The 15,847-nt window shown below is 35.1% G+C and overlaps 1 protein-coding gene across 4 annotated transcripts in view; it reads right to left on the minus strand.

Annotated features, from left to right (window-relative positions):
- Positions 1 to 15,847, minus strand: part of SNX13 (sorting nexin 13) — an 89,745-nt gene that overhangs the window by 20,563 nt on the left and 53,335 nt on the right. For 2 of the 4 annotated variants that reach the window (XM_030885240.2, XM_030885238.2), the window contains 3 exons: positions 10,895 to 11,034; positions 6,176 to 6,283; positions 3,593 to 3,703 (listed from right to left, as the gene is read on the minus strand). In XM_030885240.2, coding sequence (XP_030741100.1) covers positions 3,593 to 3,703; positions 6,176 to 6,283; positions 10,895 to 11,034 — 359 coding nt within the window. Of the gene's footprint in view, positions 1 to 3,592; positions 3,704 to 6,175; positions 6,284 to 10,894; positions 11,068 to 15,847 lie in introns of all 4 variants that reach the window. The other 2 variants (XM_030885239.2, XM_045288738.1) reach the window with 1 other exon arrangement.

The raw sequence follows: 15,847 nt of genomic DNA on the forward strand, positions 1-15,847 counted from the left end.
AAGAACTAGGGGAAGGTTATATGTTTGGTAGGTGCTATACTGTACTATGATTGACTCTTCCTTGTGGCCGTTCTGACAGGGGGTGTCCAATTGACTACTTATGGACTTATGGGCTTGGGGTCTTCACTCTGCCCTCCCTCTCATTCCCAGAAACATACTTTTTATTTGTTTTTTGTTTTGTTTTGGGTCTTTAATGCCTGATACCTGATCCCTGATCCCATCGCCACCTCATGATCACACAGGCTGGTGTGATTCTTCCTTGTGGACTTTGTTGCTTCTCAGCTAGATGGCTGCTTGTTTATCTTCAAGTCTTTTAGACCTCAGATGCTATAAAGTGTTACAGTAGCAGATGAAGATTAGGTCTCCACTCAAGTACTCCCTCAATGTAAGAACAATTTGTTCTACTAAGACAGCACTCTGTGATGTTCACCTTCCCTGACATGATCACTGAAGACAAAATGGGTGCATAAGCAAATGTGGTAAAGAAATCTGATGGTGCATAGCTATTGAAAAATTCTTTTATCTTCTCTAGAAATAAATCCAGGGTTTTTAGGATTTTTTTAGAATTTGAATGAACTGTTACCACATTAATATGTTACAAAGGATTACTAGGAGAGCAGGGTGGCATAAAGAGTTAAGATCTCAATTATTAAGTTACCAAAATGTTGGTGATTCAAACCCACCCAAAATCATCTAGGAAGACAGGAGATCTGCTTTCAAGGCCAAGGCCTTGAAAACCCAATGGAGTCATTCTCTACAGCATCCACGACCAACAATAACACAGGACCATTCCTAAAGTTCTGAATACCTGACAATGAAAGGCTTGAAGAAGATTTTTTTCTAATAACTATTTAATTTTTAGCGAAAATAATTAAGAAAAACAATTTCAAACAATTTATATTTCATCAAAAGGAAATATAAACCCTCAAATTCTTGATATGATTCATAGAAGTTATTTTGATCATCCAAAATAAGTTGGGATGATCCTACAATTTATGAAAAATATGTTACTGTGAAGTACCAGTAATGATTCAAGAGAATCCTTAGACTCAACCGGTAAACTTTTTTTAAGGGGGGGGGGGAAGCGAGAGTGGGAAACTTCTGGTTGGTTAAAATAATGTATGTATTTAAAATAGCTTTAATTATCTTAATTAAGATTATGAGATCTTAAAACTGAAAATTGGCCAGCATCAAAAAGAAAGAAGATTGGAATGTATCTCTATTGACAATAAACGATGTTAGGTTGAAATTTAAAGTCAATCAATTTAATAATAAATTACAGGAAACAGAACCTTATTTGTTTCATCCTTTTAAGGGTTATGTTCTAAAAGCTCATTATTTCCACTTAGAAAAAATTAAATCCAACATATAATAACCATATGAATTTCTTACATTTTCAATTTTATTTTCTTATTTGTTACCAACTCCTTAATCTTTTTTTTTTTTTTAAATTAATTCTAGACCGGAGGAAAAAGGGCAGGGGAGGGTTTTTGTTGTGTTCCTTTGACATGTTCATTTTGAAATGATTGAAGATTTATACAAAGTTATAAAAGAAATGAAAGTTCCCAGATGCCCTTCACCTACTTTCTTCAAATATTAATGTTATAGTATAATTAACATCTATGGTACAATGATCAAAATTCTTTAAGTTAACATGAATTAATATAATACATAACTAAACTGAAAATTACAATCTAATTTTATCACTAAGGTCTCTTTTCTGTTCCAGAATTCAATCCTGGATCTCAAAATATATTTAATAGGCATGTAGCCTCACTCACTCTCCTCCCAGCCAATCTACAACTATTCCTCAGTCCTTTACGACCTTAACACTCTGAAGTACTGGCCTGTTTTTTTGTAGCATGTCCTTCAGTTTGGGTTTGATTATTTCCTCAGGATGAAAATCAGGTTATGTATTTTGGGCAAAAATATCAAAGAAGCAATTGTGTACTTTTGTCAGTGTACTGTACCAAGAATACAAGGTACCAATACCTTTTATTACTGAAGGTATTTCAACTCTTAATTGCTTAGTTCCTGTGGTATATGCCAGGTTTCTCCACTATAAAATCATTGCTTTCCTTCTGCACTTGAGAAGTATCTTATACATATGTAATCATGGAACTATGCAAATAGCCTATCATATTTCTGTCTACAAATTTTAGCATCCTGAAACATACTGTGTTTGCCAATTAACAATTTTCTATTTCAGTATCAGTCACTACTACATAGAGAATCTTCTGTATGGAAGAACTGTGCCATCTCTCAATATATATTTAATCTATCATTTATTTATTTGAGCATGGATTCATGGACATTTATTTTATTGTTTGGATTACGGTCAATTGCTATAATTATTAATCTAATTAAGTTATAAAATTTCTAGTCTTAATACCTCATAAGAATCAACAGCTGAGTCTTATTTTTTCCTTAAATATATTCTCAGATCTACTCTTTCTCTTTTAAATTCTTGCTCCTACACTCTCTCGAGAGTCCTACTGTAAGAATGAACTCTTCTTCTAGTGTCTAATCTCCTGCCTTTGGATAATTCTGTACACTGTTACTGGAATAATTTCCATGCATTGCTTTACTGTAATTCTTTTCGCAAAACCCTCCCTTCTAATGGATTTCTTCTACACAGAAGATAAAATCCAAAACTGCTCACCTTAGTTTCCAGGATCTTCCAAAGACTAGCAGAGTAGTACAGATTTTAGTTCCCTCACATGAGTAAACAATCGGAGGCAACTTATTTTGTAACTCACTTATAGAAAAGCTGTTTTACATTACAGAAACTAAATACAGTATACTGATTACCTAAGCCTTAGACCATACTTGTCTATACTAGCCCTTTAACAACTGCTTCTACTAATAGAAAACATTTATTCAGAGTTATTTAGGTGCCAGCCACTGTAATACAGAGGTATCTAATGTGACTTATAAAATGCTTTAAAATGAAGATAAATATCCTTATTTCTCCAGGGACATGGGGTTCAACTGTTAAGTGTTTGCTCAAGGCCACAGTTAATAAATGGTTGAGCAGGAATTTAAATCCAAGTCTATGTGATCCACAGTTTGTTTTCTTACTCCTTAAGCTGTCGTGACCAATTTGAGAACTAATCATTTACTGTCTTAACCTCTCATCTTAGTTCAAGTATAGGCTTTATATACCCAATGGGATTTTAGATAATAAAGAGCTTGGGTACAAGAGCCATAAATACTTTTTAAGGGACATATCCTTTTTAACACTTTCTAATCTTTGTTTCTAGTCAGACATTTCCTCCCAATAAGAAACATTTCCTTTTCCAGCTAACAAAACATGCCTGGCCTATCTTAGATAAGCTTTCCTTAACGTACACTTTTGAAAGCTGCTTTTCCTTTTCAGCTTCTGCTGGATTATCATCTACATGTAAAGGCAGAAATGTACACATATTACTTATCAATTGACAATACAGTATAGAAGATAAATACAGTAAGTTTCACTTTAAAATGTTGTCATTTTAAAATACACACATTCAAACTTAAGTGTATTTATTTTTATTAAAAACAAAGTACAAAAACAGTCCTGATAATACCCGCAATGAAATGGTGCACTTACCTTGCGAGCAAAATCGCCTTTCCCTTTACTGTAGGCTTTGTTCTCCAGGAAATCACATACATAGTGAGCCAAAGCGGGGCTTGCTTTCATCATTTCAGGAGTTAACAGTAACTAACAAGAAAAAGAGGTATTCTAAATTAATAGGATACGGGGAGTTAACTCTGTATTTCATTTAATGAAATGCTGGTAATATCTATTAAAGAATTTAAATTTTATGTTGAAAATACATTGGAGATAAAATTACCAATTATGTTAGGACCATTAACTGTTTGGTGTATTATACGCTTTTCCCATTCAGGTGCTCTGAGCTCCAATGCATCTGATCTAATAGTTTTCTAGATGTGGTCCCTTCTTCATGTTCAGGCTTTATAGCTGCTATGGATATACGGTGACATTCCACGGCACTATAAAGTTGCTATGCTATTCATGTAAGTTCTAAAGTTGGCATTAGTAGAAAGCACATGTACACAAAATCTTTTTGTCATAATGTCTCAAAACAAAATAGCATTGCTTTCACAACTGCTGATTATACAAAGGGGCTGAAAGAAAAAAAAAATTAGTTGAAAAATTCCATTATCTTTCAGTTCTATTTTGCCAGGAACTTCTCGACGTCCCCTTATACAAATTTGACATCCTAGCTTAGTTCCTTTCATGCAACATATTTTGGTATACTAAGTTCCATTAACTTAGAAGTATATAGTAAGTACAGTCACTTTTAAAAGTGAGATTACGGCACCATATAATATAGCTGGTCATTTTCTAAATAATATAAAACATTCACTGGTACAGACAGGAACTGGAAACACAGGGAATCCAGGGTGGATGATCCCTTCAGGACCAGTGCTAAGAGTGGCGATATTGGGTGGGAAGGTGGAGGGAGGGTGGGTTGGAAAGGGGGAACGATTACAAGGATCTACATATAACCTCCTCCCTGAGGAACAGACAACAGAAAAGTGGGTAAAGGGAGACGTCGGACAGGGCAAGATATGACAAAATAATAATTTATAAATTATCAAGGGTTCATGAGGGAGGGAGGAGCGGGGAAGGAGGGGAAAAAAGGAGGAACTGATGCCAGAGGCTTAGGTGGAAGCAAATGTTTTGAGAATGATGAGGGCAGTGAACGTACAAATGTACTTTACACAATTGATGTATGTATGGATTGTGATAAGTGTTGTGTGAGCCCCTAATAAAACGATTTTGAAAAAAATCAAAAAATAAATATAATATAAAATACTGATAAAGATTTTGATGGAATTGAAATTCATACATTTGACAAGAACCATACCAAAGATCTCAAATATTTGGGATTTAAGACGAGAAAATAGAGGTGAATAAACTAGCAGAGATCTAAGGTTTGGGGTATCCTTTAAGTATATAATAATGTGAAAATTCTACCTACATTTATAAATAGAACCAGAATTACATGTATAAGAGTAAAGAGAGAGAGCGCCCAAGTGAAATAGCCATTAGCATACTAGCTGAATTCCACCAACTTCTAAGAGAGGGGCTGTCATGCTTTCCCTAAAGGGTCAGACAGTAGAGACATCAGGCTCTGTGATCCAGAGCGACTGCCGCAACTACTCAATGTTGCCGTTTAAGTGCAGAAAACAGTCGAAATGATCTAGCATCAAAGTTTTGAGGTAAAAATCCAAGTTCTTTCTAGAATTCCTAAGAGCATATTCAGTCACGAACTTGTGAGATACGTTTTGTTATTCCACATGAGAAATCTACATGTCTAGGGTGTACATATTAGAATTAGTCCCTTAATCTATTGGTCTCTACAACTCTCATAATTTTGGAAACCCCAGAAGTACTCTGAATCATAGAAAGTAGCCACAGAAAACTTCTGGGCACTGTAATCTGCTCGCTCTGGTGGTATTGTAGTGTATGCACTGCACTAACTGCAAAGATCAAATCCACCAGCCTCTCTGTGGGAGAAAGATGAACTTCTGTCTGCTTCTGTAAAGATTTACAGCCTCGGAAACTCTGCATAGGCTTATTATGATTGAATACTGGTTCCATATAAGTGGTAAGTTTTGTACATGGAGGCCTTAGGGGACCCAGATGGTTAGGTGCTCGGCTAGTAGCCAAGAGACTGACAACTCAAACTCACGCAGAGGCACGTCAGAAGAAAGGCTTGGGGAGCTACTTCTGAACGATGAGAGCCATTGAAGGCTCTCTAAAACAGGAGGCTGCCATGATTTGGAATCCAATGCACATCAACCAGTTCTTTAATTGTTCCTTTAAACCTTGAAAATGCTAGTACAGTTACTATCTACTGAATTGGAAATGTGATCATTCAGTCTATCATAATATGCCTAGATTTTTATAGTAATCTAGAATGGATATGAATATACATGTATACGGGATCATCTAAACCTGAAAGGAGAACCACTCTTTACACTGAGTGATCAAAAATAAGCTAATTAATAAACAGAAATAATGTTTAAAAATTACTAAATCAATTACAAGTGGTGTCTGACATGTTGCTCAAAATAAACTGCAATTCCAATTACAATAAAAAACATTTTAATAAGGAAATATACTTTAAATAAAATTCTAAAGATACTAACATAGACTCACCTGCAAATATGCATTTAGATCTTTTTTCCTCTTTTCTAAAAAATCTCTATCCATATTATTAAACGTCTTTTTACCAGGAAGCTTCAATATATTTGACAGACTTTCAAACTAGAAGACAAAATAAGTTCAGCATTCTTAGTTTTTCAGAGAGAAAATTCCTCCAAATACCAAATTCTCTCTATATAAAAAAATCTAAAACAGGGAATTTCATAATTTTATGCTTTATTATGTTAATAAGATGTTAAAAAAACTGTCCAGTATTTTTCTAAAACAGTTTTAATGCTATTTATTATAAAACAGCATCATGACCAAAATTTTCTCTGTGAAAACAGAGACCTAATGAAGCTAGGTAGTTAGTGGGCACAGAGGTTTTCATATTTCTCTCATAATTTTGAAATTGATAAAATTTTTATAAGATTATAAAACATTTTCATTATAACTCTTTGACCTATAAATAAAGCACTTCCAAATAAAAATTTCATGACCAAAGTTATGAGTTTCTAGTTTTTTATAAGCTCTAATAGTGATATTTAATATCAATTTCATCATAATTATTAAAAGCAGAAAATGTAAAGTCAAAATAACAATTATCTTACAACTCTCACTACATATAACTCTGATACTTCTCTCCCACCAACCACATAAAAAAGAAAATCAGACATTATACTGAGAAAAAAAGAGCCATTAGTATGTACCTTGTCTTCACACAAAACTAAAAAGTATATTTACAGTAAGTTTAGTACCTACTACTATTACTCTTTGGGTTGACTTTTAGAGGTTCAAGCTATGCAGTGATCTGTGAGGCCTTAGTGAAGCACCAATGTTACCATCCTGGTGTAATGATAATCATCTAGTTAGTGACTTCCTAGCCAGCAGCTAATGCCTGAATCTCAAGTCATTGCTTTTCCAATGGAAAAATACTGTGCAGAAAAATGTTTCTGAAAGAAAACTTAAGAGATTAAACCAAAGATGATATGCAGGAGTCAAACTATACGATTCTAATAATTAAATGATAAATCTGATATTTGCTTATACCTAAAACTTGAACAAATTCACTAGACTTTGTCTATGAAAAGTAAAGTTCTTTCAGCAATTGCTCCAATCATAGCCAGAAGAACAAAACAAGAAGGTGGGGTCATCATGTACACAGAAAATGTCATGCTGTAGTCATAGTCCCAAATTTAGTGCTCACAAGAGTATGAGAGTGGGTTGTCTAAGGGGTTATTTGAATTAATTTTTTTAAATCTCACCTTAATAAAGGCAAATATTTTTTTTTGTTTCATAAGACCATTTTTTAATTTCCTGATATATAACATCTATATTATCTTAAAAGAAGCCCTGGCAGTATAGTGGGCTATGCACTGAACTGCTAACCAAAGATGAAGCTGCCTCGTTCTGGAAAGATGCAAAGTCTCGTCTCCTCCCCGAGACCCCTCTGCAAGGGGATCTCCAGTGGCCTACAAATGGGCTTTGGGTCTCCACTCCGCACTCCTCCCCTCATTCACTATGGTAAGATTTTTTTTGTCTGATCATGCCTTATACCTGATCTCTTTGACAGCTTGTGATCGCACATGCTGGTGTGCTTCTTCCATGAGGGCTTTGTTGCTTCTGAGCTAGATGACCGCATGTTTACCTTCAAGCCTTTAAGACCCCAGACGCTATACCTTTTGATAGCCGGGCACCATCAACTTTCTTCACCACATTTGCTTATGCACCCATTTGTCTTCAGCGACCGTATCATAAAGGTGAGCACACAATATGATTTTTTGTTCTTTGATGCCTGATAACTGATCCCTTTGGCACCTCATGATCACACAGGCTGGTGTGTTCTTCCATGTGGGCTTTGTTGCTTCTGAGCTAGATGGCAGCTTTGTTTACCTTCAAGCTTTTAAGACCCCAGACGCTGTATCTTTTGATGGCCAGGAGATGAAAAATACAATGTTCCTCTAGTTCCTAAATGCTTCCCCTCCCTCCCCCACTATCATGATCCGAATTCTACCTTGCAAGTCTGGCTAGACCAGAGGATAGGAACTGGAAGCACATGGAATCCAGGGTGGATGATCCCTTCAGGACCAGTGCTAAGAGTGGCGATACTGGGAGCATAGAGGGAGAGTGGGTTGGAAAGAGGGAACCGATTACAAGGATCTACATGTGACCTCCTCCCTGAGGGACGGACAACAGAAAAGTGGGTGAAGGGAGACGTCGGACAGGGCAAGATATGACAAAATAATAATTTATAAATTAACAAGGGCTCCTGAGGGAGGGGAGAGCGGGGAGGGAGGGGAAAATGAGAACCTGATGTCAGGGGCTTAAGTGGAGAGCAAATGTTTTGAGAATGATGAGGGCAATGAATGTACAAATGTGCTTTACACAATTGATGTATGTATGGATTGTGATAAAGCCCCTAATAAAACTATTAAAAAAAAACACCACGAATTTAAAACAAAACACCCTGAATGTCCAAAAACAGGTAAATAAATTATGATATACATGTAAAAAAAAGTCTCAAAATCCAAAACAGTTCTACCCTGCCCTATACAATCACTATGAATCGGAAAGACTCAATGATAGTGAGTCAGGCTTTTTTGGTTTGTAATATCTTAAACCACTTAAAAATTTTTATAGACAAACCCATTGCCTCTGAGCCAACTCAGACTCATAGAAACCCTGTAGGATAGAATAAAACTGTCCCTAGTCTTTGTTTATCCAGTAACAGGCCTGGTGAGTTTGAACCTCTCTACCTTTTGGTCAGCAAGGCAACACTTAAACATTGTATCTATACTTACCAGCAATCAATCCAATAAAATGTAAATGTACACAGCTACTGGGATGTATGCCCCTGAGAGCAACAACTTGGTTGCTATTCACTGTTCTATCACCAGCACTGAAAACAATGACTAGTCTACAGGAAGTGTTCAATAAAGATTTGTTGAATAAGAGAATGGGAGTTTGGGCTGTTAATAAAGTATGGCATTTAACATTTTAATACTTTAATATACATCTTTAATATTAAATAAAAATTTAAACTATTGAAAAGCATTAAATACTTGTTTTAAAGTAAGTTGAGTAATTTAATAGCTACAGAGTTAACAGTTATATATGTGAATAGGATGTACTAAGAATCAACAACTTATTTTTCTTCTGTGCTTTCATAAAGAGTCTGAGTTTAGAAAATACTTATAAAGCAGAATTAAGAGTAAACACTCATTTATAAATACTTAGTGCTTAACTGGTCAAGCTCTGTGAGGAATCTGAAACTAAAGTTTAAGTTATAACAACTAATTTTATAGATACACAGTCAAAACATGTCTATTTCACCTGCACTGTCATTTAAAAATGAATTACACTATATAAAGAAAATTACCTGTTAAATCAAATTCCCATTAATTTGCAAGCAAATAAAATTTATCTTAGTAATTAAAATTATTACTTTTTAAAATATCATGTTTGGTAAAGTGTAGGCATGGACAGAAAAAAATACAAGCTTTGTGATTTTCAAACAGTATCAGTTTTTACAACAATACCAAAAAGCACACAAGTCGAGCAAGCTAAGGCACGAAGGAAAATGTCTACTCAACAATAACAGGCACATCTAAAGCCACTACTTCCTTGACAAACATGGCAATTCAAGATAGCCCCTAATCATGGACTACAGGGTTTAGTGCTAATGTGTTTTTAACTAGTTTTAAGCTATTAAGTTTATCTCACTGTATTACAAAATTTTAGTGACATTATATGGTACCAATCATATTGTTTCACCTACCTTAATTGAAAAAGAGATATTTTTGGATCAGTAAAATGTACAACATCATTTCAAAGCTTTATTGTATCGAATCTGGTGTCACCTTAAATTATTATTATTTTTATTGATTTAATATCAGTTGGATATCTAAATCGCTTGAATGAATCAAGGATTCCTATGAGTTAAAATAAATTTCATTGAACACTTGCTCTACTTATCTGGTGATGTTTAATGTTTAAAATATACAAATGTAAATTTACTTTAGCTGATTTTCATAACTAATAGATCTGGAATTTCCCTTGTTAAGCTAGTAGAAGAGTCCATTTAAAATAACTGGAGCAGTGAAATGTGCCCTTCAAAATAAAACCACAGAATGTCTTATAATAGGGCCCATCTCAACAACAAACTACAAACTACACCCAAATTCATAGATACTTGTGTAAAGTGTGTTTGGGAGGTTATATTACATACACTAAGGCTAGTTTTTCTATGCTGCACAAAGCTCAAGAAGAAAAAATTTACAAAAGTGACATTAATTTATCTGAACACATATTTAAGACACAAACTGGGATTATACTCCACTATGGTGAGCCCTAAAATTAATGTCTATAAGCAAAAAACATTTGCCAGCAAATACTTACAAATCAATAAGCCCTGGCGGGCCTCACCACCCCTTGCTTATACAACACGTACACACAAAAATCTTAAAATCAGACATATCTTTAACTCAGTTTTCCAAAATATATCACTGATATACCTGACCACAATGGTTTGGAATGCTTAAGAATTCTCAACATCTGATGTATTTGTTAAGTATCCAAAATCATCCTAAAATATATGCCAATCATATTAAAAACAAAAACCTTATATTTTCTTTCATTAGCTTTAATCTACACTCTCATATCCTCAAAACTTTTAGAACTAAATGTCGACTCAAGAAACAATGTAAAGCACATAAGGTTGAAAAACACCAGTACCTGTTCAGTGATTCTCATGTGGAAGTCGTGGAAGTCACTGTAACGGCGGTAGGTTTTCCACATCTCCTCACTGTGCAGATTCCGCCGGTGTACAGTGATGGCATATAATGCATAGGTCTTGCCATGATCATTACAAACGCCTGCCACAGCATATGGGTCATAGTCAGCATATACTAGTAGTCATTTAAAACAAAATGAAGAACAAAAGACACAAAAAGGAGGAAGATGAAGAACAAAAACAAAAACAAAAAGACACCATGAAATGAAGAATCTGAAATGACAGACTAAGACAAAAGGAGGTCACCAAAGGATAAAACAAAGCCCCGCCAATACTCATGTGGGGTCACCACGAGCTGGAATCAACTCAAACCAATATGTGGGTGCTTTAAAAATTGCACGGAAAAATTCTATTAACTTGCAACTCTTAATTTTCCACAAACTTTTTGAAGCCCTCGCATATACTCAATTCCATTAAGTGTTCTAAAACAATGGCTCTATTACAACAAAAACTAAAAGACAATGATACTGTCAACCATACAATGATGCCTACTTTGGATTTCCTTTTCCAAAAGCTTTGAACTATCATCAGTTACATTCCCACAATACCACCTGATGGCATAGCATCAGTCTCTTCAAATTAACTGAACAAAATAACAGAAACAAATACCAATATGCCCAAGCCTTCATCTACCTTTATTTTGATCAAAAAACTTTTAAAACTGTACAGACAGCAAAAATCAAGATGAAATTTAGTTTTTCTGGAAATTCTCTTTCTATTTAATATAATATTCCACAACATACAAGTGTAATTTATTCTGAAAGTTAAAAAGGGGGAGGGTATTTTCCAGATACCATTCAAGTCAGATGGCCTTTAAAATGAAAACCTATTCTTCTACACACACCCCTCCTGTTTTTCATTTCTCTCTCTTTCTGTGCTGCATTCTACTCTACAACATTTTCTCTTCTGGTCTCTAAAAGTGTATTGAGTCTGTTTTTGTGCTCCTAGAATGGTACTGGATTCTTTTTTCACATTGTTTCATACTAGCCTTAGGATCACATTCTCTACTTTATCCCTTTATTTTTAACACACTTAAAATCTACTTCAGATTGTCACCTCCAAGTTATTAGTATGTAAATTATTCCTTTAATAAGGGCTGCCCCCCTTTTTGAAGCTCATTATTTTCTTTGTGACTTCTAGCTGCTTCCTATAACTAATCTTCAACTGATAATGCTTCTCCCAGAGATTTCTATGTGTCCCTCCAGGGAAGCATTCTTTGGATTAAGGAAGCATTCATATTGAACAGTATTGACATTGAAATTGCTGGTTTCAAGCTCAGAACCAATTAAAAATCCTACAAGCTACCTGAATCCATCTAAATATGATACATTAATGTTGGAGTTAGATTTTCCATTTCTGTTGGGTGATAGAGGTCCTCTTCCAGCCATGACTTTGATATTTCTTGTTCTTATCCCTGTAGGTAGGACACATTTTTCCAGTTCCTCTTTTGTATCATGTTACCTTTTCTGACTCTGAGCTTTATGAAAAGGGCTTGGTTCTACATACTTAAGACCGTAGTTATGTCTCTTCTTCTCTTGAGGGAATTAAAATGCTATCAAAAGTAAGACAGCAGTATTTATGTTCGTCTAAGCCTTTTGATTCAACTCATCACTTCCTTGAATTTGTTTTTCTTCTTGTTTTGTGGCACTTGTGGACTTCCCTCTTTAGCTATTTTCAGCTTCATGTTTCCCGCCTTTCTATGAGAAGACAGTACTTTTCATAGCAGTTCAAACTAATATATTGTCCAAAAGTCTAACGGAGGTCCCCAAACTTACTTAAGCCCACCACCCCTTTTCTGGCAACTAAAAACATTTGTGCTGTAGCTCGTAATCCAGGATTTAGTGTATATATCTGTTGCTTTTGCAGCCCCAACCCTAGGGGGCAGCATTGCCCACTTGGGAGAAACACAGGTCTACAGTGCTATTTGTAATAATGGACTGACCCAAATAATGGCTAAGTTTTAGAGCTAACTAAAAAGTCTGCTATTTCATATAAAATAAGGCAAAGAAGAATCTGTGGAGCTTTTCAGCACATTATTTTGATCACATAAAAGCTAGAAATCCATACTGATGATTATAATTGAGGATTTCTCTTGGGTTTTAATAATTTTTTTCCCTAACATTTATACTTTTGACTCAAAATTGTCATTTATTCCCATTCTACCTAGGATCAGTGTTGCTGATTTGACAAAATATAAGTAGGAATAAACTTTGGCCACACTGCTCTACATTGAAGCTGTAACTGTAGCCTGCACTGCTTCATCTATTCCAATCATCTTACAGAAACATACGCAGATCAAAAAGCACAACACTTCCTCACCAAGTCAGAGAAGCACATGTCTCAATGCAGGGAGCACAACAACAAGAGGATGGCTTTCTCTCTGGTGCCTAAAACAGATTTGGGAAAGGCAGAGAAAAGCCTGAGGCATTTAGGCAACTAACCATAACCACTTAGAAGACAGAGAACAAGGGGAATAGAAGGCATAGAAAAATGTAAGAAAGTGTGCTAAAAAAAGAACAAACTGAATTTTGTCACAAATTGATAGGAAGAAGAGATATCAGGACGTGGTGCATGCACAACAGTAAAAACAACCTGGTGATTATGAGAGTGATGAAGAAGCCAGAAAAGTAACTTAATTGGTTTCAGAAGGGTAGAAATAGCTAGCAGGCTTTATATTTTCTAGACCAGTTACACTCACAGCAGGTGACCAGAACACTACTTGTTACTAGTCCCCAACGAGCTAAGAAACCACATGTACATCAGTAAGGACACAGTTTCACTTAAGAACATGCAAGCAAAAAAGCAGAGTACACTAACTAGTCCAAGGACCATTCTCTAATGTGTACTGCTTTACACTGACTACAAATCCTACAAGAGTAAGAAAGATCCTAAATATATGGGATGTAGAATCAAAGACTCTGGAGACTAAGTGGGAAAATATGTATATATTGAATAAACATTCATATATATAATACTTAGCATAGGGAAGGAACTTTATTATTATTTACTTGATTATATTAGTCAAGTCAATATTACTATTATTATTCCTTTTACTGATGAGGAAGTATTAAATGACAAGGCTGGAGCTTGAAGCCATACAACTAGGTGAAAAAAGTTGCCGCTTCAGTCTCTACATATACATTTCTTCAAAAAGAAATACCAATATATTAAAAACACCTAGTTCAGCCCTTCTGTATCTATTCAGAACCTAGTAAATATTTGTTAAATAACAAATGAAAAATAGCAGCTGAAAATCATTCTCTCTTGAAAAGAGAAAGTTCAACATTTAGAAATATGAATATAATAAATGTCTTCCTCAAGACAAATGCTCAAGGTCTCCAAATAAATAAAAAGAAAATTATTAAACATTTGCACTTAAAAATGATCTCACATTTGGGAGAAAAGCAAACTGGAAAAAAGATGTTTTTAAATGAAATTTCTAATTTTAGGGCAGAAAAAAGGTGAGACATTTTTGTCAAAAACTAGAAAGAAAAGCAAAAAATAACTGGATTTATTTGATGACAAGAGTCAATATCCAATGATCCTTTAAGAGCAACATATATTTTTAAATATAAAAGTTAAAGAAAAAGCATGGTGAAGAAATTAAGATAGCATTTACAAAAAAAAATCTATTTTGTAAATTTGGCAGAAAACAGAGGCAAAATGAGACTTTAAAGGATAGATCTTAGCAACAATCCCCCACTCCCATCCCTGAACCAGATACAAATTATTATCTTTTAAACTATACTCATAAAATTTCTTTACGATTGTTATGGACTGACTAGGGATGCTAAACCCAATTACATTTGTGGATGTAATCCCATTTGGAAGTGAGATTTTGTTAGGTTAATGAGATCACATCAGTGGAGAGTATATTTAAGCCAATCACCTTTGAGGCATATAAATGGCAGATTAGACCAAAGAAGGAATTAGAGAAGGAAATGGAAGGGGAAATTCACATCACAAGAAGATCTAAGATCACCAAAGAACTGAGAGCCGGACGCTAGAAATAGGCAGGATTCCCATCACAGTGACATAGATAAAGGCTCTCCCTAGAGTTGGTGCCCAGAAATCAGCCTCCTAAACTGCTGTTTGTTAAAGCCACACTGTTGTCAGTTGTTTCTGTTATAATCGCACTAATTCCTGGTAGCATAGAAGTTCAAAAGCACCAGTGGCTCCATGGGAGATAGATAAGGCTTTCTACTCCGGTAAAGAGTTACAATCTCAGAAACTCAGAAGCAGTTCTACTCTATCCTATAGGGTTATGAGTCAAATGAGTTTTTAAGTGAAGAAACTAAATCAGGTATCTAGAATGTAAGCATAAAATTGAACTGAGGTATGTATACTTTAGAACATAATGTGAAAAACACACTCCCAATCAGTGACTCTTAGGAATAGTGAGAGGCCATATAAGAAAATCATCTTTATCTAGTGGAGCCCTGGTGGTTATACATTGGGGCTGCAATCCACCTGGTGCGCAGTTGGAAACCACCAGCATCTCCATGGGAGGCAAGACTGGGCTTTCTACTCCATTCGTAGTTATAGTCTCAGAAACCCACAGGGGGTGCTATGGGTCAGTACTGACTTGGTGGCAGTGAGTTGGGTTTTTTGGTTTTGAGTGCTCACTAGAATTCTTTCCATGAAAATGGAAATGATGGGAATGGATTACTTTTTCTCAGCTCTCTAACCATTCAGCTTGTGTGCTGACTGAGACAGTATAAGTCTTGGAAGTTTCCCACCTTCACAGCATTTTTTAAAACTTCTACAAACTTCTAAATCCAAAGACCTCATTTATCCCAGGTTATCTTCCTATTCCGACTTTGCATGTATGAAGAAAAATATTGAGTTAAAATCTCTTCCAAATGTATAATCATACAATTAACTAACCTCAAAAA

This window comes from Echinops telfairi, unplaced genomic scaffold (assembly GCF_000313985.2).
Source record: "Echinops telfairi isolate 266 unplaced genomic scaffold, ASM31398v2 ScPeMD7_23;HRSCAF=83, whole genome shotgun sequence".
NCBI classification, from domain to species: Eukaryota; Metazoa; Chordata; class Mammalia; order Afrosoricida; family Tenrecidae; genus Echinops; species Echinops telfairi.